The 23,300-nt window shown below is 43.0% G+C and overlaps 1 protein-coding gene across 4 annotated transcripts in view; it reads right to left on the reverse strand.

Moving 5' to 3' along the window:
• The window catches only part of NUDT4 (nudix hydrolase 4), a 64,318-nt gene extending 51,293 nt beyond the window's left edge, over positions 1 to 13,025 (reverse strand). For 2 of the 4 annotated variants that reach the window (XM_067559826.1, XM_067559822.1), the window contains exon 1: positions 12,569 to 13,023. In XM_067559826.1, the coding sequence (XP_067415927.1) occupies positions 12,569 to 12,667 (99 nt within the window). In that variant the 5' untranslated portion in view covers positions 12,668 to 13,023. Of the gene's footprint in view, positions 1 to 12,568 lie in introns of all 4 variants that reach the window. The other 2 variants (XM_067559825.1, XM_067559823.1) reach the window with 2 other exon arrangements.
• Between the last annotated feature and the right edge of the window lie 10,275 nt (positions 13,026 to 23,300).

Here is a 23,300-nt window from a genome sequence, read left to right on the forward strand (position 1 = left end):
CTGAGAGCCAGGGCAACAGCCCAGCTCCAGTTGAGATCTTCGCAGGGAGCCCACAGCCCAGGCTCTCAGCACCAGGCAATGAAATTCCAGCTGTCAGTACAGCTGGGGATCACAGCTGGAACACTCTCTGCCCTGCTCAATTTCAAAAACAGGCACCCTACTAGCCAGGAAATTGACATTGTCAGTATTATAACTTGGACTGTTAGCAGGGTTGCTGACAACCAACAGGCAGCATTGCCCCAAACTACGTGGACCTAAGCCTTACACCTCTCATCAAGGTGGATTTACTAGCTAGGCATAGCAGGTGAGTTACAGCAGTGGTTTATTGTAGTGTGTATGCTTACATAGTTACGTCGACATAAGCTGCCGTACATTGACTTAACTTTGTAACATAGATGTGCCGACAGTCAGCCACCTTCTATCCTTCCTCAGAGACAGCAGTGTTGAATGAATGAGCACAAAATGCTGCAACTCTTTCATGCTCTGAACCCAGAGGATCATGAAGGTGAATTACCCTCATTTGTGAAGTGCCACAATGCAAAAATATTCTTACTTATTTTATTAAGCATGAAGCCACCTGGACATTCAGAAGATATGATGGGATGTCAACAATTCACCGCACCTAGCTCTTACTCATATCAAAACCAGCACCCATCTCCCAACAGAACATTATCTGCACCAGGATGAATAACTGACTGAAAATGAAATGGGAGATAATAGGTTATTCTGATGGGGAAAAGGAAGTGCTTTGAAGAACTCACCACATATTACCCCCACCCCTCCAGAGAGTTCACTTCCTCCAATTAAGGCAACATGCAATTTTGGTCTCAACTCCTCACTCTGATATCTTGAACAAGTAACTACAGTTACTACCCCTTCCATCTATAGCAGACTAGAAGCTGCATCTCACCCCCATCGGATGATTTGACCATAGTGATCCATGCATTTGTGACTCAAGAATGAAAGCACTGAAAAGCTCCAACTAGATGAGTGCAGCAGCTCACCAACACAGCAACACAAGCTGCCAAGAACCCATACCACACTGCTCTGCTCTTCAGAGAAATTAATTCAAGGTTTGAACAACCTGGGCCAACCTGTGGAATGCTAACTGAGGGCTCTTCTCTACATAATCATGACAGACCGTAACTTTTTTGTTAAAACAATGGAGCTGTCAACTACAAAAGTTTAGATTAATGCATGCAAGCAAGCTTTATTAACATATGGCCTATGACTGTCCCCTGGAGTCCTACATAAAAATCTCACTAGATTCAGAACACGATGTAACACTTATTTGACATGGTCATAGCTTCTGTAATTATTTTCTTCTGGTCTATGAAGGAAGGCTGTCAAATTGCATACCACCGAATGATATTTTTTGCCATCCTATTACTTATTTGTGATCCTTGACAGGTGATTTTTTTTCCCCTTCCCTTTCCCAAAAGTCTAGGGAGGTTTTGCCTTTGATGACCAGTGCCCTCATTTTTGGGATTCTTTCTTACGTGAAGTGAAGGTGATCTGGATAGGTTAGCTAGCTACACTCACCACTAAATATAACTTCCCCCAGAAGCTGAGAGAAAGTTAATCTCTTTCACCTGCCATGGAAGATAAGCAAGCAAGCTAGTGTGGCTGCAGCTCAACTGAAGCAGGGAGGCAAAAGCTTGTCTCCAAATAGGTCTTACTGATCAAGTTTTTATCCCTTATCTGATGTACAGAAATAACTGTACCCTGCATCCAAGGAGGAAGAGAAGCTACTAGCTATCTCCTGGTTATAAAATGCAATTGGAATCTGCCTTATCTAGCTGTGGTTAACAGAAAGTCACAGGTATATACCAACTGGTAGAACATGTGGTATCCTTTGTCTTCTGTTATAGAAAGCTCTATGAGAAAAACAGGAGCATAAAAAAAATCTCTGGGAAGAAACTCAAAAGGCAGCTGTAAAAGTTTTGGACTAGTCTTTAGTAACTGAAGGAAAAATTGCATGTTTCCTTTGGGCTCTTCTGGCTTGTGATAAAATACTTAAGATTTAACACTTCATGTTCTGGAACATATTATGTAATAACTTAAGTTATATATAACATCCAAAATCTACTTCAAAACAGTAAGGTTGCAAAGTCAGCCACTCAAAAAGTTAGAAAATGCTAACAATTAAGGTTGCCTTGTGCAAATTTTTGTACCCGAATACTGGCGTATCCTAACTTTTGAGCACTTGACTTTGCAACCCTACCACTCTTATGTTTCTTGGATATAGTTTTTAAAGTTTAACATAAAAATCTTGTCATGCAGAACCCTATTACCCACTCCCAAATGGTAGAATCAGCAAGGTTGGGCTTTTTAGAGGACTGTGCTGTGGATCTACCACTTGAGCTAATAGAATAACTGGTAGCAGACAGCTATTTTCTATGTAGCCTAGCCACTAGAGGGGGATGCAGACACTTGCATTTTACGAATATTTACGAGTTACGAACATTTCAGAATTATGAGCAACCTCCATTCCCGAGGTGTTCACAACTCTGAGGTTCTGCTGTAGATATTTCCTTGACCTGTATTTAAGAATCATTGCCTAGTTTCTGTAATTCTAAAATAGTTTCTTGGGTTCTCTTCTGTAATACATCTTAGCATGGGTGCTCTTCTCCCCTAACACTACCATTTTAGCTTGGACTCCAAGAACCTGAAGTCTAAAGAAGACTGAAACTAGAACTTTAAACTGAAGCTCTCTCTGAAGACTGGTGACAATCAATCCTAGCAGGTTGTGCATCTAAGCTTTACATACCATTTCACATGTACTGATGCCTCAGGAATTGTCTAAACGGGGAACTTCATTGGCATAACTATATGGCCATAGTTATCAGTGTAACTCCGTGTCAACACACTTGCTCCAGAGTACCTTTTTCCACTTTGCAACAGAGTAAACAGGAAAGAGACACTCTTAGGCCTGATCTACACTACAGAACTAGGTTGACGCAAGGCAGCTTATGTCAACCTAATTACGTCAGTGTCTACACTAGAATGCCGTTTCCAATAAAGTAAGTGTTCCCGCTACATTGACATCACTCAACCTCCACAAGAAGCATAGCCCTTATGTCAATATAATTACTTGCATCGCCTGTTGGCTGTCAGTCCCAAGTAGGCCATGCCCCCCGCCCAGTGGTGACAGCTCAAGCTGTCAGCCAGACACAGGGCTCACAGCTGGGCCCCTGCTCCCAGCACTGACAGCCCTAGCTGTCAGCCAGGCATGGGACTCAGCTTCTTCACCAGGGAGCCCTCGCTCTCCACCTGTTTCTCACTGACACCTTGCCCCCTCACCTCCTCCAAGAGACAATCCTGCTGATGCATCTCCACTTTCTTCAGCTTGGCTGGAGCCGGGGCACTCAGGCTACTGGAGGCAGCAGAGATGACCTGAGCAGCCATATTCTCCCTCCCCAGACCCATGTCCCCAAGTTGCTCCCCTGCCTGGCCAGCAGGAGGCCTTACTGCTCCCTGCTCAGACAGTGGCAGGCTCTCCAGGGCAACAGGGAGCTAGCGGTTCCCTGACCTGGCTGGTGAGGTGGGCTGGGCCCCTCAGGGTCTGGCCCCATTGTGCCTCTTTGGTGCAGCTGGCAGAGAAAGGGAAGGGGGAAGAGAAGGAGGGACCCAAGACAGCGCTCCCAGTGTGGGAAAGGTAGGAGGGAGGGCTGTCAGCATCAGGGGAGGACAGGTGCCCAGCTGTGAGCCCATGTCCGGCTGACAGCTTGGGCAATCCATTCCATGATGGCTGTTAGCAGCGGCCGGTGGAGGGGGAGAGAGGAGGAGGCCAGCTGTGAGCCCCACATAGGGCTGCTGGGCTCCAGCTGTCAGTGTCCCCCAATGCCCCACTTCAGTCATTGGAAGCACTCCTGATAAGGATGTGCACCACTGACAGAAGGAGTAAGTGTGAACATGAACCACTGTTTAATTACTGCAGTGGCTGAACATTGACTTTACTCAACTTAATTTTGTAGTGTAGACAAGCCCTTAATTCAGCAATAACTGTCCACATGGGAAATTATATTGATAATTATAGCAGTATAGTTATGTCAATAAACATCCCCATGTAGACAAGCCCCAAGACATCAATACATGTGAAACACTAGTTAATAAAAGCTTAGATGCACAACTGGATAGCACTGGTCCTCCCCATTTTTCAGGGAAAGTTTCCTGTTTGCTAGTGCCAAGAAAGTAAGCTATTTAAGTTTTGCCTAAAACGTGGGGGAATTGTTTTCTTCAGTTCCACTTAAAGTGCTGAAGAGCAGTTGCCACGCTAAATTCATAATAATGAAATCATTATTAGTTATTATTTGGTGTATGCAATCCAGTCAAGCCAAACCACAGTGTTCTTATCTCAAACTTGGGTTGACAATGAGCAGGGTCCGAGACAAGATAATTATCTGTCACTTTCTCTGTGGACCATGAAGCTTGCCACATGTCCTCTACAATAAATCCCTCAGCCGGTAAATTTATCCAGAATAGGTGCTGTGAGGGCAGATGTGGTAGATAGATTAATCAAGTCTATGTGGTAGATTAAGCAAGTCTTTAATTAATGGTGGATGTGGCATATCACACACTTTCGCCAGGAGCTTTGCTACGTTTTCCTCTCTGCGAACACTGGGCGGAGCAATGCTGCAGAGAACTGGTAACCATGGTAGAGGAGTAGATTTAAGTGTGCCTGAAATAATACACGATAGAATTTAGTTGGACATGATTAGTTTGCTTTTCAGCATTTCATGTTAAACCACGTTGGCCAAAAAGACTGCTTTGTCCATCTGTCAACTGTTTTAACTAATCATTAACTGTTTTAATGATTAGTTAAAACAGCTAATATGACAGATGGGCAAGACAATCTTTTTGGCTGATGCAATTTAACATGAAAAACTAAAAAGATGCCTCGCTTAAGTCAGACAACAGGTAATGTTAAGTAGCTTTGTTTGTGAGTGGTCATCTAAATTCCAGACTATTACTGCTTAGCATTATGCCTTAAAATTACAAACTTAATGAAATATTTGTATTAACAATGTTAAACAACTTTTCAACTTAAAGTTTTGATGACTATATCTGCATTTTAGACAGTATTAAAGTTAGATTAACTAGTCTGGAGTAATCAGCATGCAGCTGCTACATCGCAAGGTGACCTCCAAAGGCAAAGTGTTTGCCCTTATGTTGTATGAAGGCCAGAAACCAGAAAGGTCTCCGAAACTCTTTTAGTAGCTTCATGAGCACGGCCCGTTCTCCCCACCCCCCACTTGTTGGAGATTCATGGAGGACTCAAATTAGGAAGTTGCTCTCTCCTTAACTGATGATTCAGGACTGTTGACTCTAACAGACACATTCTCAATTATCTGTAGAGCATTTAAGTTAAATTTGTATTCAATAAATAAAAATCTCCTGTCATTTAATCACTTTCACTAGCTTGGTACCTGTGATCATATAATCCTACTAGTCCTATAGTTGTACTCTGAGCTGTACCCTAGTTGCCCAATATTGTTACAATCTGTTAAATACATCAAGACTACAAACAGTTGTAACCAGATTCCCCAATTACAAATTTTAAAAAGGGTTGGAAAAAAAACAATGGGGTGGTGGGACCAACATTGCTTATAGATGACATGTCCCTTTATATATGTTAATACTACCAATAATAGTTTGAACAGCACAGTGGTCTTTGTATAGGTTAAGCTGGACAGACCGATACTCTTCTGAAAACCGGTTGAGAAAATTAAATTACATATAAAAACTGATCACTATACAAACATTTCCCTCACTTTAAACCTCAGAGATACCAAATGGGATCTCACTTGAGCCTGAATAATTATCCCAAATTGAAGCAGAATTTGGTTTTTACTGGTAATTCAGTGTCACAATCACTTTGGGCCTCCTTGCAAGAGCCATTTTTTTCTTGGTGTTGTGCTTACCCCTGCTTGTAGCAGGTGTGGGAAAAGTTTGTTTAAGGATCATCTTAGGAATACAGTAGAACGAGTTATGAACACCTTGGGAATAGAAGTTGTCTGTAACTCTGAAATGTTCATAATTCTGAACAAAATGTTATGGCTGTTCTTCCAAAAGGTTACAAATTAATATTGACCTTAATATAGCTTTGAAAATTTACAATACAGAAAAAAATGCTGCTTTTAACCATCTTAATTTAAATTAAGCACAGAAACAGTTTCCTTACCTGGTCAATGTTTTTTAAACTTTTCTTTTAAATGATTTACATTTAATATAGTACTGTACTGTATTTGCTCCCCCCCCCCCGCTGCTGCCTGATTGCGTTCTTCCTGTTCCAAATGAGGTGTGGTTGACAAGTCAGTTTATAACTCTGGTGTTCATAACTCTGAGGTTCTACTGTAGTTTGCAGAAGTAAGGAAGAATTTCACTTCTTTGAGAACCATTCTGCTGTAGGTAAATAATTTCACTGCTTGAGGGAGGACCAAATAAGTCTCACTGACCTGCCTGGCATTAAGATACCTAAAAAAGCATACTATTGCTTTCAGATGAGAGATTTTGCTTCTAGGTATTGGATTTTTTTAAATTTAAATTTAGAGAATAGCTCCACCAAAATTCTTTAGGCATAAAGACAAACGTAACACAAAAGTCAAATTGGTCAAATGTCAACATTACAGAACACTACAAAACAAAGACCATCCTCTTATCAAGCCAGCATAAACAGAAAACTCCACTGAAATAACAAAAACTTTGTAACATACCTGTCAACAAATTCCGGCTCTCTCTAACACGTAAGGGAGAGGAACATGTTCCAGTCAAAAGCCCTGTGCACGCAGATGTAGGTACTATAGGATCCCTAAAACTCATGTTTCAGGCACTCAATTAGGACCTGTATGTACTGGAGAAAACGTTATTTTAAAACAGTTAAGATACTGACTGTTTTTTAAAATGAAGTTAACTAACATGACATCTTAATGAGACAAAGTGGGTGAGGAAATATCTTTTATTGGCCCTTGTCTTGCTAATATCCTGAACCAACATGGTTGCAACAACTCTGCATCTTAATGTCATATTAGCTAATTTAAAAAAAACAAAAAAACAAAAACAAAAAACAAAAAAAACCACTCTCTCCTAATCAAGACAGGGCATATGGCCACATCCTCTAGGCAAAAAATACATTTTTAACATGTATTCATTAAAAATCTTAGCATAGACAAGGCATTTGTGTTTTTAAACACAGCTGAGGTAAACCCTAATTCAATCAGCTAATGTTAAAACTACACCTTTTTTCCTAGGTCCTTTAGCTTAAGTGAATGCAGTCTGCTGGGATGCAACATGAGCAGAACTGGTCTCTCAAGCACAGGAGCCAGACAGCTTTTTATATCAAAGCTAACCATTTGGAAAGCATATTCAATCCAGGCCTGTACAGAAGAGAAAGTGATACTACTAACAAGGAGACACTGTTTGAAACAACTCAGAAGTGAAATCAGGCAGGAGATCATTCCGTTTTATTAAGTCCCCCCAAAAAAGAACGCAGAGCTCAATAAAGACCAAGGAGCTATAATACAAAGGAGACAAGCACTCACTACACTAGTTGCTTCTTGAAGGAGAGATTCAAATGCTTTTATATTATGATGCTTCTTAAAAGCTATGTTTTTGCCTTTGTATTTATATTCAACATAACTAAGTTGACATCTGTGCAGCTTTCTATACAATTCTGGCTTTGGGAGTTTGCCAGACTTGACTACAGTATATAAAGGATGTCATTTACAAGCTCTGACTGTATCACATTTTAAAAGTGTACACTCTCCTGGTGTCCTGGACAGAAATAAGAAGAGGCCAATGCATGCTAAATGCAAATATGGTTGAATTCTAATTATAGCAGCCAAGTGTCTAGAATTTACTGCAGCAAGTCTCACCTCAATCAAAGGCAAACTGGGGAGACTGTACCAGAGAATATAGCCCAGGTGTCCAAGTATTAGGCTAAGTAATATGAACAAGTGATAAATATATACCATGAGCCTAACAAGAGGTTTGAGGACCATGTGAAGAATCTAATGAAGTTAATAATTTTAAGTATTTGCTTTTTCATATTTGTATTGAGATTACATAATGATATGGTTCATGTGACTGATGGGTTAGTTAATTCAACAATTGAATAGCTGTTCAAGGGAGTTATCTGGCTGGAAAAGGAATATGTGAGTGTTAAGAATCTGTATATTTCTGACCATCTAAACAGACACATAACCAAGTGGTAAACTTCGATTCAACAAACATGGTGAAGTCACTATCACTTGAAATTTTCACATCAAGATTAAGACATCATTCAAAACCCGCCCCAACCCAAAAAAAAAGCCACAACAAATTAGTGCAACCAGAAGTTTTTGGCTCAATGCAGGAATTAGTGGGTGAAGTTCTGTGGCCTCATGTAGGAGATCAGATTAGATCATAATGGTCCCTTCTGGCTTTAGAAGACTACGAATATTCTAATCCACAGAAGATTTACTCCTTTTGCTGGTGTAACACACAACTTCTGATCACTGCTGAATAAAACCATTCTTAGCATGCACCACTAATGAGACATCAGGATTGAAAAGGTTGAAGCCATGAAGATGCACATCCAACATTCTCTCGATTTAACCAAGCATTCATCAGGACATGTACTAAGTTAGTACATTTCCAAAGAACAAGAGTTCTCAAATTTTGATCATGTGGGTTACCTTCTACGTATGTTTGCATAACATCACAAAGCCAAGCAGTCCATGATGCAAAATGCTGTAGGCTACAGATTGGTAAACTCTTTATCCAAATGAATCCCAGTGCTTATGATTCTGTGGAGCAGTACCTTAAAGTGTGGTCAGTCTTTCCTCACCACCATTGTCTCATCATGTCAGAAACAACCAACAATAGTCTCGGGGAGTATGTACTTCTCCCTTCTCCTCAAACCTGGGACAGAAGCATGAAGGAGTCTGCCAAGTTGCAAGATCATGACAACACTAATGGACTGCAATTCCGGGCCCAGATACCTCAGAGTATGTCTATACTGCAATTAAACACCCATGGCTGGCTCACATCAGCTGACTCAGGCTCACAGGGCTCAAGCACGAGCCTGAACATCTACACCACAATTAGCCTGTTAACTCGATGCAGAGTCAGCAGACATGGGCCAGCCATGTTTAATTGCTGTATAGACATACCCTCAGTTATGGACCTTATAGATTCCTGGACCAGTTTTAAATCAAAATCAGCTAGTAGGAAAAGGTAAATCACTCCCAGCAGTCACTATTCTGATGTTCCTTTCAAGCAGACATGAATTTAGCATCAGATTTGGACTTTGCCTCCGAAGATTCCACCAGCTGTACTACATCTGAAGATTAGGTGATGATGCAAGTTGCTCTTCAGACTACACCCACTAAAGCAGCTGAAATTGGCTAGTCAGTGGGACCAGAAGGCCGAGGCTACTCACTGTTAAGTGTTGGGAAGCAGAAACAGGGCTTGACACTAGACTCATACATCAAGTTAATTCACTGCCAACAAAGGTACTTAAAGTTTGTATGGGTTAGTGTGGACTTTGTTCTGTGCCTTAGAAAGCAGCCTATTGTAGGGTTTCAAATGTTTGTAGCCTGCAACAAATTGTATGGGAAACATCCACACTAGACTTTACAAATGTAGTACATACCTCAAGTTAATGGTCAATTAAATAACTAATGTATAAAAGTCTAGCACAGACACAGCTAGATGGCTGCACCAAAATCCTCAATGACAAACACTGGAAAAGAGACCAAAGCTCCCTGGACCAGAAGTACCAATCCTTGCACAAAAAGCACAAATTATGCCAAGAGATGCTACAACTGCAGCTACAAGACAGAAGGAATTCCTCAAAGCCAATACTCTGGACTTGGACACAGCCTTGCAGAGGACAAGAAGGAGTCAGCATCCCCACCTTCTCCACATTAAAGCAGAAAGGGGAAAGACTGGAAGCCTTGACATATAGATATCTGGAGTTGGGACTATGTCTGTGAGGAAGCTACTGGTCTTCTTAGCACTGCTTGTCTTAACTCTTATACAGAAGTTTTCCTCATCCAGCAAATTAGAGCTCAGTACCAGTGGCAAAACAACCCCATTGGATTGTTAAGAATGGGACTGCAGCTACATGGGGTGGTTCTGGCATGGAGTTCTGATCCTCAGACTGATCCTTCAAGTATTTACCCTTCCAGATATTGCAGCCCAGCCTCATGCCTGATTTACAAGAATTTCTTCTGAAGTGAACTGCTTGAATATGCACAAGATGAGATTCAGAAGCAGATAAAGCAACAAACAATGCAACAAGCAGTCTTTTTCAGTCTTGGACTCTGCTCTGATGCCCAGACAAGGTTTGAAACTGCCAAGCTGCTCACTCTGATACCATGCCTGAAATAAAAGAAAAGGGGATGGGGAGCATGAAAGGAAGCAACAAATCAATAGGTGTAGGCACCCAACTGATTCTGGCACCAAGCTGTCAGTTAGGCATGAATGTGGTAACAGTGCTGAAGTGCTGGACAGAACAAGTGTTTGAGCACTTAAGACCAGCAGTTCCTGAGTACTGAGACAGGGACCCAAATTTGAGAAAACATAATAAGCATTGAAGAAGTGTGCTAGAACACCAGAGGTGCTGCTGGGATCCAAAGAAAAGGCGGTGCAATAACTGATGAGCCATGAGGCTTGTCTACACCTACACCACCACTGTAGTGCTTAGTGAAGGTGCTAATAAGGCCAACAGGAGACCTTCTGTCACAACAGCACAGTTTACACTGTGGGGTTTTGTTGGTACAACTGCACTGCTCAGGGATGTGGATTTTCCACACCCCTGAATGACAGTCATATTGGCATAAGTTTGTAGCAGACCAGGACAGTCTCCTTCAGGGTGCTTCTTCGCAGACCATGGTAAAGGAGAAATTGACTGGAATGTCCAGAAGCCAGGAATGTCTCCCCAGCTATTGCAGACCTCAAGGGTCAAAACTCTGATACAGGACTTTTGCTGTCTCACACTAAGGTGCCAAGGCCTAGGAATAACAAACCTGCAAGATAGTATCTTTAGAAAAAAAGACTCATTCCCATACTCTTGAGGAAAAAAAAGCCCAGGTCTTAAATTTCTGGTAGATAAGTTTTATGACCATTTTAGTTATTTAAAAACAAGATTAACTCAAGTTTCTAGTATTCATGTTCCCAAATCACAGATAACGTCCAATTACATTGTGCAATGCAACCACCACAAAAAAAGTTCTTAAATGACTGCCAGTACAACTGATCTTGGTTAAGGTGCAGAATTTATTGCCTCCTGTATTTGCTGCAAGGTAAGGCCCCGCGCTTCTGTCTATATTTGCCATTTCAACTTTCCTATAAAATTCAACGCAACATAGAAAAGGTCTACACAATATTTTTAAACTTGTAAAGTGGTCATTCTCCACAGAATTATATGGTAAAGACTCAACTTTCACACAGTGACAATAAACATCCAAGAGAGCTATGCAAATTCACCTGTAGGGCCCAATCAGGTTTATTACCCCTAATTCATCATAATACTATGTGAAATACAAAGTATGCCTTACCTTCAAACATATTCAGTACAATCTGTTAAATTAAAAATCCTTTTACCAAATAATATTTGGCAAAAAAGAGAAAATCATTAATATACATTTAAATTAAGAAAAAGTCAGCCTTTAAGGAGTTACTTATGTTCTGGTTAGCTTCACCACCAGGACTGCTGTACAGCCAAGTCATAATAACTCTAAATACCCTACAAACTAAAAAGACAATGGATTCAGAGACACCGTTTTCGCCAGCTACAACGATTCTGGTTACAAATCACAGCTGGTGCCGCCTATCTGTCATCACTCTACTTTGCACGCTGGGTTTTGCTGATTGTAAAATGGTGACAGTCACAGATCTCGCAGTCCCCCTCAATAATGAAGTTGAAACACAAAGAAAGCGCTAGAAGTGATTTTTCGCCACGTTATGCTTTGAAAGAAACATCTGTTCAACTGATGGAGCCCTAGGGGTGCGTAACTGGAAAGAGACGCCAGACAGGGCTAGACGGGCGCGGGTTTTACCGACATGCCGCTTCGCCACATGCGCCGAAGCCGTGTTTTGAACCGACGACTTTTACCTCCCGTTCAACGTACAAAACCCGGGAGATCCGGGGCCCTGGGGCCATCCGTCTTCACACATTCACCATGACATTTTCTGTCTGAAAAGCTGAGCCGGCCGCCTCCCCGCTCCCCGTGCCCGCCGGGGCGAAGCGCAGCGCTGTGACCGGAGCCCTGGCCCGCATCGGGCCTTTCGCAAGCGCCACGGAGCCTGGGAGGGACGGCGCCTCGCACCCAGCCATGCAGCGGTCCCTACCCCACCCCGGGGCGAGGGAAGGGGAAGAGAGCGGGACTCGCCCCGGAACAGCCCCCTCCCCCGACTCGCCGCGCGGGACAAAGGGACCGGACATGGGCGCCCTCCCCGAGCCTGTCTGCGGCGGCGGACCGGGGAGAACGGGCCTCTGCCCTCCCGCACGTGCCCAGCTCACACGGCGGCCCAGCCCCCTTCCACCGGCCGCCCCCCGCCGGCGCTGCCCCGGCTCGCTCACCTCGTCCTCCCTCTCGCTGCGGAAGCACAGGCACGCCGCCCGCTTCTTGAAGCCCTCCCGGTCGTAGGTCCGCGTCTGGTTCGGCTTCAGCTTCATCATAGAGGCGGAGGGGCCCCGGCCCCTCCCCAAGCCCCGGCGCGCTCGGCAGACGCGGCCCCGCAGCTCCGCTTGGTCCCGGCGAGGAAACGCCTCTCACAGGAGCGAGGCGCTGCTGCTGCTGCTGCCGCCGCCGCCCGGGGAGCCGCGCCGCGCCATGGAGCTCGCTCGCTCGCCCGCCCGCCCGCTCCCTACTCAGCGACGCCTCACCCAGGCCCCGCCGCCTCCCTGCGCTGCCCGGCCCCGAGCGCCGCGGCAGCCGCCCCTGCGCCCACTATTTAACTGTAACGCACATTCCTGCACCCGCACGGCCCCCCGCGCGCCACCGCCTCCCCGCCGCACTGCGCAGGTGCCAGCCGGAGCCGGCCGGCCACCCCGCGGGAGGGGCGGGGGAGCGGGCGGAGCGCGCCGGAGTGGAGAGAGGGGGGCGGGGGCAGGCGGGGGCGGGGTGAGGTAAGGGGAGCCGAGGAGCGGAGCGGGAGGGCGGACGTGGCGGCTGAGGGGGCAGGGCAGGGCACGGCACGGCACAGCGCCACCGGCTGGAAGGGGGGAGTGGCAGCTGGAGGGGGCGAGCGCGTTGCTCTGGGGTGCAGAGCAGGGTCCGAGGCACTGGGGGACGCGCCCCGGTCCCCGCCTTCTTAGTCACCCGTTCGAGCCTTTGTTTAGTCACGGGTTAGTCCTGATCTACTGAGTGGTTTCCTTGCAGCTTTACCCCTGTGCAAGTTCCTCGCCTGCGGGAGGAGTCTTTTTTTTTCTTCTTTTTGCTAGTACAGCTGCATGGGTGCTAGGAGGGTTGCGCTGGCAGGGCCGTGTCGTCTTGGGTTGATCACGCACCCCTGACCGACGTAGCTGCGCTGGCCAAAGTTTTAAGTAGACCAGGCCTAAAGAAGATAAGCCTGCCAAACTGATGTCAGCCTGCTCACATAAGGGTTTGTGTACTAGTGTGACTAAGGGCTTGTCCACACAAGGTTTTTCCAGTTATACTGATAATTAAACCACTATACTGGTATAACTCCCCCATGTGGACCCTCTTATTCTGGAATAAGCATGGCTTTTTTGGTTGAGAAGTGGTCTACATTAGGAAATTAGGTCAGTATAACTATGGTGTGCCAGGGTGTGAAAAATCCACACCCCTGAGCGGTGCAGTTAAACTGATTTAACCCTAGGTATAGACAGCATTAGATGGACAGAAGTGTTCTCCCATCAACCTAGCTACTGCCTCTCGGGGAGATGAATTACCTACACCAACGAGAGAACACCTATCAGCATAGATAGTGTCTTCACTGAAGTGCTAAAGTGGCACAGCTGCAGGATTTTAAGGCATTGTATACACTAGCATTTATGCCGGTAAAACTTTTGTCATTGAGGGGTGTGAAAAAAACACCCCTCTGAGTGATGTAAGTTTTGCCGGCGTAAGTGCTTGTGTGGACAGCGCTATGTCGGCGGGAGAGTGTCTTAGCTAGTGCTAGTGCTGCTTGTTTAAGTGGTTTTATTATGTCGGTGAGAGAGCTTGCCTCTCTCCTGTCGACATAATGCAGCTACATAAGTGCTCTTACTGTAAATTTTAAGTGTAGACTACCCCTAAGTGTAGACAAGCCTTGAGTTTAAGCCACTTCCAACATAACATAAACTAAACTGGAAAAGACACTTTTATTCCAGAATATGGAAAAATGTGTCCAATTTTGGTCACCAGTTTATAGAAAGGATGTAGAGAACCTGGAAAGGATGCAGAGGTGAGCAACAAAGATGTTCAAATAAATGGAATACAAGCCATATGAGCAAAGGCTGAAGGAACTGAGTATGTTTAGTTTGGAAAAGAGGAGATTTAGGGGGGAATATTATAGCAGTCTTCAGATACTAGAAACGCTGCCATAAAAATGATGGAGAAAAGTTGTTCTCTTTTGCCATAGAGGGCAGGACAAGAGGCAATGGGTTCAAACTACAGCATAGCAGATTTAGATTAATCTCTGGAAAAACTTCCTAACTGTAAAAATAGTAGGACAATGAAACAGACTGCCTCAGGAAACTGAGGAAGCGTCTTCACTGGAGGTTTTCAAAAGGAGGCTAGATAGCCATCTGTATTGGATGATAGACAATAGATCCCGCATCTTGGCAAGGGGTTAAACTAAATGACCCTTCCGGTCCCATCTAACCCAGTGATTCTATGAATGAGAGTGTCCAGGCAGGAAGATATACTAATTATAGAGCTTTAAATTCACACCCTACTTTATGCCAGTATAACAAGTCCATGTAGACAAGCCCTAAATCAATTTAAAATCTGATTTTAGTTAAACTGTTGCAAGTTTTGGCTGTAGACCAACCTCAGTTACGACCAATGCCATGATGTGTCCCTGACTTTGCAGAATTGTAGTATCTAGGGCCTGGTGTACACCATAAACTTTGATCAGTTGTGTCTGTTAGGGAGTGTGTTTTTTACATCTTTATACAAACAATAGCCCTCCTGTAGATGCAGTTATACCAGCAAAGTTCTTTTGCCAATATGTTTTATTTGGGGAACCCCGTGTAACCCATGCATTTACACAAGGAGTAGTTGCTAATATAGCTATACAGGCAAACCTTTCTAGTGCAGACAAGGCCTTAAGGAATATTTTGCAGACCAAATAATTCTTCAGAGAAGTGTGAACTGGCCAGTCATCTGGATGGGTGTTAATTTAGATGTCTATTAGTGGTAATTTAAATGTCAATATTAACTATTTCACTTTGATCAAAGTATGTAGAAGGGAATGGAAGGATCTTATCATGAAGATCTGAACAATTTGCTGTGAATGACACAGTATTGTCAACCTCAAGCATTCAAAAGTCACAAATAAATTGCTAAAAATCATCAGATTGGGTTAAAATCCTGAGATTTTTAAAATAATTTTTGGATTCTTATTTGCTTCTTAGTTTCTGAGTCTTTAGGATGCATTTGTTTCACATTTTCAATCTTTTCTTCACAATCATCAGGGTTAAAACCTTTTTTTGTTTTTAAATGAAAGCTGAGGTTCTCAGGCAATCTTTTGAGTCCAGGACCTTTATGAAAGACACCAAAAATTGCAAGACTCATAAAATCGTGAGTGATAACAACACTGCTGACATCGGCCTTTGGCATCATGAGTACACTCTGCTTTGGAGAGCAACATAATTTTTATTTTTGTCCCAATTGAGCTTACAGAGCTCACTGGACATCTGAACCCCATGAAGGTAGAGCCAAGTCCAAATAACTCAGCAGAGCATGCTTGATCATTGTTTGCAACATCTGCACAATCTCATTTTGGCATCTAAAGTGGGGTAGAGCTTAGTTGTGGGCAGAATTTAGAAGAATACAATTTTTTTTCCTCCACAATTCAGTCCCTGCATACTGTAAGTCACTACCATCATGAAAATGACCTACCATATAAGAAGCTTAAGTTCATAGAAACTGAGTGGTAAGAAAGGTGGTGTCATCAGCTTTGTCGGAGCCATTGCTGCTAGAGGGATTGGTAGAGAGGTGTAAGAAAGTCACCTCCAATGAATAGAGATGGTATTCCTAGATAATATAGTTATCATAGGGGCTGTATTGATTCTGCATTGGCCCAGAAGAATGGAACTGTAAGGCCAAATCCTAACAATAATGCTATGTAAGTGTGTGGAGAGAACAGCATGAAGCTGGTTTGCAGATGTCTGTGTAAAGAACATCTCTGGGTGAGGCAGTGATAGCCTTGCCTCAAATCAAGTGAATCTAGGTCACAGCAATACAAAATGTAATCAGATGTTCATTTAGACATCTTTCTTAGGGTAACAGCATCACCCACGGAAGTGGTGACAAATGAAACTAATAGGGTGGACTTTTGAAGAGCTTCAGTCTGCTCCAAATAAGACTGAAGGAACTTTTTAAGATCAACTTGTGCTTGCCCCAGCATGTAGATTGGAAAAAATGTTTGTAGTATGCATCTGTGGTCATTATAGCTTGGATTGGAGATACCTGGGAGTCTATTCCCAATTGCATATTGTCTCCAGACAGACTGCCAACCTTCCAGAAAAGTCCAAAGATCTCCCATTATCAAGAAGTAACATGTGGAAGATGTTTGGATACTTCAGTGATGAGCAATAGTATAAAACCCTAAAATAGATAGATTGAGTCTTGGTTCCATTCCAACCGTTTTAGATCACTCAGACAGTGCAAAATAGCTGGATATTAGCTGTGAGTGGTTAGCAGAGAATGCCCCTTCAGAAGGGGAACTCCCCATTGGTGTAAAGCTGCCAGAGCCACACCTGCACCAACCACCCACCTGCCCTGGGATATGGGGTGTGTTTTTGGAGGATGAGAGCATTCTAATGCAGGTAGTTAGATTCCATAGACTGTTCTAACTCATGCCAAGGAATTTCCCTGGTTTCAAAAGAAGGAGAGGCTGAACTCATTCAACCCTTGAGAAAAGAAGCTTTTGTTTTTATTTGGGATATCTTTTATTTTCAGTTGGCCAATTTTGATATGAGCGTATTTTCTCTGATTCTGAATTCATTCTTCATGCTCATATATTGTATCTGATGTTGAGTTTTGAGAAGTATCTCCTCTGTTCATAGATAATTATAGGCAGAGCAGCTACTGCTGTCTAAATTTAAGATTGCCTAACACTTTTCATTATAAGAACCTATTTTCAGTTGCTTATAATTTTGCCAAACTTCAACCATTCAGGCTGACATTTTCTATGCCTCTAGTGGCAGGGGCATGAAGAGGAAAACAGCCTGTTATTACTATCAGTTACTCTTAGCTCCAGTAGCAGAAATCTGTACTGTGAATCGAAAGATCCAAAACCTGCTGATGAACTAAGTTTGGGATCTGTATAGTTCCACATGATCAAATTTCTGTTTTTTCAGTTTGTTTTTTAAGAAATTTAGGAAAGTACACCCAAGATAAACAAACAAAACTTTAAAATAACATTGAGTTTGCAAAGTCAAACACTCAAAAGTTAAAAAATACCAGCATTAAGATTGCTTGTGAAGTATGCATTATGATTCAGTGTTTAATTACATGATTGCATACTATTTTTTGCACATTCCCCACCTCATTCTGTGCACAAGATGGACCTACCCTGCAAATGAATCAGGATTCTGTAGTGAATAAGGTTGTTGGCTGTAGTAGCCCTTTATCATTTGTTGCAAAAGTTGCTGAATGCAACCCTGGAGAATTGGACTCTATCAGTGTCTCTGCCAGAGTTCCTATGTAAATACTAGTCTTAACTACTTGATACAACATTTTCACAGTTAGCCACTAATTGTGTGTTCCTCCTTTTCTGAGTGTCAAACATGAAACATCAGAAGGCAAATCTGCAGAAGTGCTGAGCACTCACAATTGCACCTGATGTCAATGGAAGCTGTGTTTTGAGCATATAATGTACTTTAGTGCACAGGTTTCATGGTTTTTGCCTCAATCTCTCTGTGCCACTGTTCTCTTGCTGTAGAAAGGTATTGGTGGGTGTTAATATCACCTCACCTCATGGGATATTTGAAGATAAATTCTTTAATATTTGTGAAGTACTCAGATACTGTAGTAAAAGCACCATAGAAACTCCCCTGAGGAAATTTTTTTTTTTTTTCAGTGCAGGGTTTGGATGGTATGTGGTAAACAAGGGCTTGGTCTACACTGCAAAGTTTTGCCAGCATAGCTATGTCAGCTAGGAGTGTGAAAAAAATTCACACACCCCCAACGGACGTATCTATGCTGGCAAACCCCTGGTGTTGATACAACTATAACGGCAGATGAGTGCTTTTGTTGGCATAGCTAACATTGTCCATCACTGATAATTTTTAAAATCAAGATTGGATGTTTTTCTAAAAGATATGCTCTAGGAATTATTCTGGGGAAGTTCTATGGCCTGTGTTATACAGAAGGTCAGACTAGATTATCACAATGGTCCTTGTGGCCTTGGAATCTATGAAGTGGTATAGCTATGTGGGCAGAAGAACTCCTTTTGCCAGCATCTGCTGCATCTGCATGAGGGGGCTTTGCCAGCATAGCTATACCAACAAAGGTTCTGTAGTATAGACACAACCAAGATCTGGGTCTATATGTTGAATGAGGAGAATGAAAAGAAATATTGAGTAACTACCCATTCATTGACTTGGTAACCTTAATGTTCTCTTAACATAGATTTTTAATGTAATATAGATAAACAGAGTGTGTATGTATTTTCTCTGTGTGTATATATCAGGGGTGGCCAAACTTGCGGATCCTCTGAGCTGCATACATCAATGTTCAGAAGTTTGAGAGCTGGGGCGCCCCTGCCAGGCCTCAGTCCTGCGGTGAGGTGGTGGGACTCAGGGCTTGTGCCCCACAGGGTACATCTGCCAGAGCTTCAGTCCTGCTCCTGCTCAAGCCTTGAACCCCAGCAGGCACCTCCCATAGGACAGAAGCCCTGAGACCCCCCTGCTTGCAGGGCTGAAGCCGTGAGCCCTGGCAGGCGCACCTTAGGATGTTAGGGTAGTTCCATTAGAATTAGGGTTCCATTAATCTTGTATTGAGATAAGAGCCAGGAATAAGAATCCTGCAAGATGATACATTCAGAAAAGCAGAAATAACAATGTAATTCCTTTTAAACTTTAGATTCATAGAATCATAGAGTTGGAAGGGACCTCAGCAGGTCATCTAGTCCAACCCCCTGCTCAAAGCTGGACTAACCTCAGCTAAATCATCCATAGTAGCTAGAGATGGAAAAGACCTATTATCTTATCTAGTCCATATCCCTCCTAATTCAGCAATGGTATATTCTTCTGTGTTTTGTCCAGAATTCAGTGTTGCCAATTCTTATGATTTTATCATGAGTCTCATTGTTTTTGTATTTTCCCAAAAGCTTGAAAATGTGACTAAAGTGTATCCTAAGGACTCATAAAACAGAACAGAAATAAGGACACTTTTTTATTATTATTTCATGATTTTGGGGAGCCTGAGTCATGATTTTTGAACATATGAAGTAATCAATACTAGCGTCTAGTTTTAAATGTACTAAGTGATGTGGCACCCATTACAGATGGAAATCTGAAATGATTATAGATTTTGTAATTTTTAAAGATTATTTTTGTAAAAGTTACAAGTTTTAGCCATTTTATGTTCTTTTAATTGTTTAGAATTACATATCTATATAAACTTTAGAATTTTAAACCATTAGCAGTAATGTGCAGCCCTTGTGGAATATTTTAAAAAGAAATCAAGTAAGTAACAGTTATACATTTTGTTACCATGCAGTCACAGTATCTGTCAGATGTCTGTCAACTTTGTAATTATTCCCTATTACCCAAGTGATATACCCTGTTAATATACCTGGTATTCATAGGATGGTCCACTAGGAATGCATAAATTATATTATTTAATGGAGCTGCTATGGTATTGTGTTAAAGGTCCATTTCACTGTGACATTAATGGTTCAAAATCGTCTTTTTTAAAGTGTATCTCTATTTGGAGCTCATGCAATAGCAATAATGATTATAAAGTAAAGTAAATGATGGATACCTTGAATTCAAATTTATTTAGAACTAATTTACGCAATATAATATGTAATGATGATGTAACAAAGATTAAAAAAGCCTTGATAATCAAACAAAAATAGATCCCCAACTAGTTTTAGCTAAAATCTTGAGTGAAGCAAAGTTTACTTTAGTGTGACCATGAGCAAACTTTTTCTTCCTTGAGATTGAAGAAATGGTTTAAAAATTTACAGACATAGAATTTCTGATTTCCTTGACCTACATTTATTGCCCAGATTAGAAACTGCAAAGTTTAATAACTATGTTCTGGGAATTGATACTAGAAAAAAACATATTTTGCATGAATGTAGTTTATTATGGTTAATAAAAATAAGACATTTGTGTTGGAGGTGATTTGTTTACCATTTATCCTGAAAACAGAGAAAGCCCAACTTTGTTCTCAAATCAGTGAGTCAGATTAATAGATGTCCTAATGAGATTTCATTTTTTAACAGTCTTCATTCTAAATTTTGAGGGATGGGATCAGAAGGAGACCGCATCAGTCAGAAGACATGGGATGCATTGTCCTAGGGATGGGGGTTCCACGATCACAGCTCCCAAGAGGAGGAGATGGGTGGTGGTGGTCGGGGACTGCCTCCTAAGCAGGACAGAGTCATCCATCTGCCTTCCAGACTGGAAAACTCGAGACGTGTGCTGCTTGCCTGAAGCTAGAATTCAGGATGTGACAGAGAATTTACCAAGACTTATCAAAGCTCTTGGACCACTCCCCTTTCTACTTCTCCACGTGGGCACCAATGACACTGCCAAGAAAGACTTTGAGTGAATCACTGCGGACTATGTGGCTCTGGGAAGAATGATAAAGGAGTTTGAGGCACAAGTAGTGTTCTCATCCATCTCCCTGCAGAAAGAAAAGGCCCAGGTTGGGACCATCAAATTGTGGAAGTAAACACGTGGTTACACTGGTGGTATTGAAGAGAGGGCTTTGGATTCTTCAACCATGGGATGTTACTCCAGAAAGGATTGCTACGAAGAGACAGGATCCACCTAATAAAGAGCAGGAAGCGAAGAGCATCTTTGCAGACAGGTTTGCTAACCTAGTGAGGAGGGTTTTAAACTAGGTCACTGGGGGATGGAGACCTAAGCCTGGAGGTACATGTGGAAGTAGGATACCAGGAGGAAGCACCAGGAGGAGGGTGCAACAGGGGAGGCTGCCTGGTTCATACTGAGAAAGTAGGGCAATCGGCTAGTTATCTTAGGTGCCTGGTACACAAACGCAAGAAGCCTGGGAAACAAGCAGGAAGAATTGGAAGTCCTGGCAGAGTAAAGAAACTATCATGTGACTGGAATAACAGAGACTTGATGGGGTAACTCAGATGACTGGAGCACTGTCATGGATAGGTATAAACAGTTCGGAAAGGACAGGCAGGGGAGAAAAGATGGAGGAATTGCACTGTATGTAAGAGAGTAGTATGATTGCTCAGAGCTCCAGTATGAAACTGGAGGAAAGCCTGTTGAGAGTCTCTGGGTTAAGTTTAGAGACAAGAGCAACAAGGATGATGTCATGATGGGCATCTGCTATAGACCACCATTCCAGGTGGACGAGGCTTTCTTCAGAAACGAACGGAAGTTTCAACATCACTGGCTCTGGTTCTCATGAGGGACTTCAATCACCCTGACATCTACTGGGAAATCAATACAGCAGTGCACAGACAATCCAGAAAGTTTTTGGAGAGTGTTGGGAACAACTTCCTGGTGCAAGTGCTGGAGCAGCCAGCTGGGGGCTGTGCTCCTCCTGACCTGCTGCTCACAAACAGGGAAGAGTTGGTAGGGAAAGTAGAAGTGCTTCGCAACCTGGGTAGCAGTGACCATGAGATGGTAGAGTTCAGGGTCCTGACAAAAAGGAGAAAGGAGAGCAACGGAATATGGACCCTGGACTTCGGAAAAGCAGACTTTGACTCCCTCAGGATCCCTTGCCAGGCTATTATGTGGCCTCCAGGAGGGCTGGCTGTATTTTCAAGAAACCTTATTGAGGGCACAGGAACAAAGCATCCTGATGTGCAGGAAGAATAGCACATATGGCAGGCAACCAGCTTGGCATAACAAAGGAATCTTCGGTGAGCTTAAACACAAAAAGAAAGCTTACAAGAAGTGGAAGCTTGAACAGATGACTAGAGAGGAATATAAAAATATTGCCTGAGCATGCAGGAATGAAATCACGAAGGCCAAAGCACAGTTGGAGTTGCAGCTAGCAAGGGACGTGAAGGGTAACATCAAAGGTTTCTTCAGGTATGTTGCCAACAAGAAAGTGTAGGCCCCTTACTGAATGGGGGAGGCAACCTAGTGACAGATGATGTGGAAAAAGCTGAAGTACTCAATGCTTTTTTTGCCTCTGTCTTTGCAGACAAGGTCAGCTCCCAGAGTACTGCACTGGGCAGAGCAGAATGGGGAGGAGGTGAGCAGCCCTCAATGGTGAAAGAACAGGTTCAGGACCATTTAGAAAAGCTGGACCAGCACAAGTCCATGGGGCCAGATTCAGTGCATTTGAGGGCGCTGAGGGAGTTGGCTGATGTGATTGCAGAGCTATTGGCCACTATCTTTGAAAACCTGTGGTGATCGGGGGAGGTCCTGGACAATTGGAAAAAAGGCAAGTATAGTGCCCATCTTTAAAAAAGGGAAGAAGGAACATTTGGAGAACTAAGACCAGTCACGTCAGTCCACAGAAAAATCATGGAGCAGGTCCTCAAGGAATCCGTTTCGAAGCACTTGGAAGAGACGAAGGTGATCAGGAACAGTCAGCAAGGATTCACCAAGGGCAAGTCATGTCTGACCAACCTGATTGCCTTCCATGATGAGATGACTGGCTTTGTGGATGTGGGGAAAGCAGTGGACATGATATACCTGGACTTTAGCAAAGCTTTTGATACGGTCTCCCACAGTATTCTTATCAGCAAGTTAAAGAAGTATGGGTTGGATGAATGGACTATAAGATGGCTAGAAAGCTGGCTGGATCATCAAGCTCAACTGAATAGGGATCAACTGAATAATTCGATGTCTAGCTGACAGCTGGTATCAAGCGGAGTGCCCCAGGGGTTGCTCCTGGGGCTGGTTTTGTTCAACATCTTCATTGATGATCTGGATGGTGGGGTGGATTGTACCCTCAGCAAGTTTGCAGATG

This window comes from Emydura macquarii, unplaced genomic scaffold (genome assembly GCF_026122565.2).
Source record: "Emydura macquarii macquarii isolate MOO-44397 ecotype Brisbane River unplaced genomic scaffold, CSIRO-AGI_Emac_v2 contig_2205, whole genome shotgun sequence".
NCBI classification, from domain to species: Eukaryota; Metazoa; Chordata; order Testudines; family Chelidae; genus Emydura; species Emydura macquarii.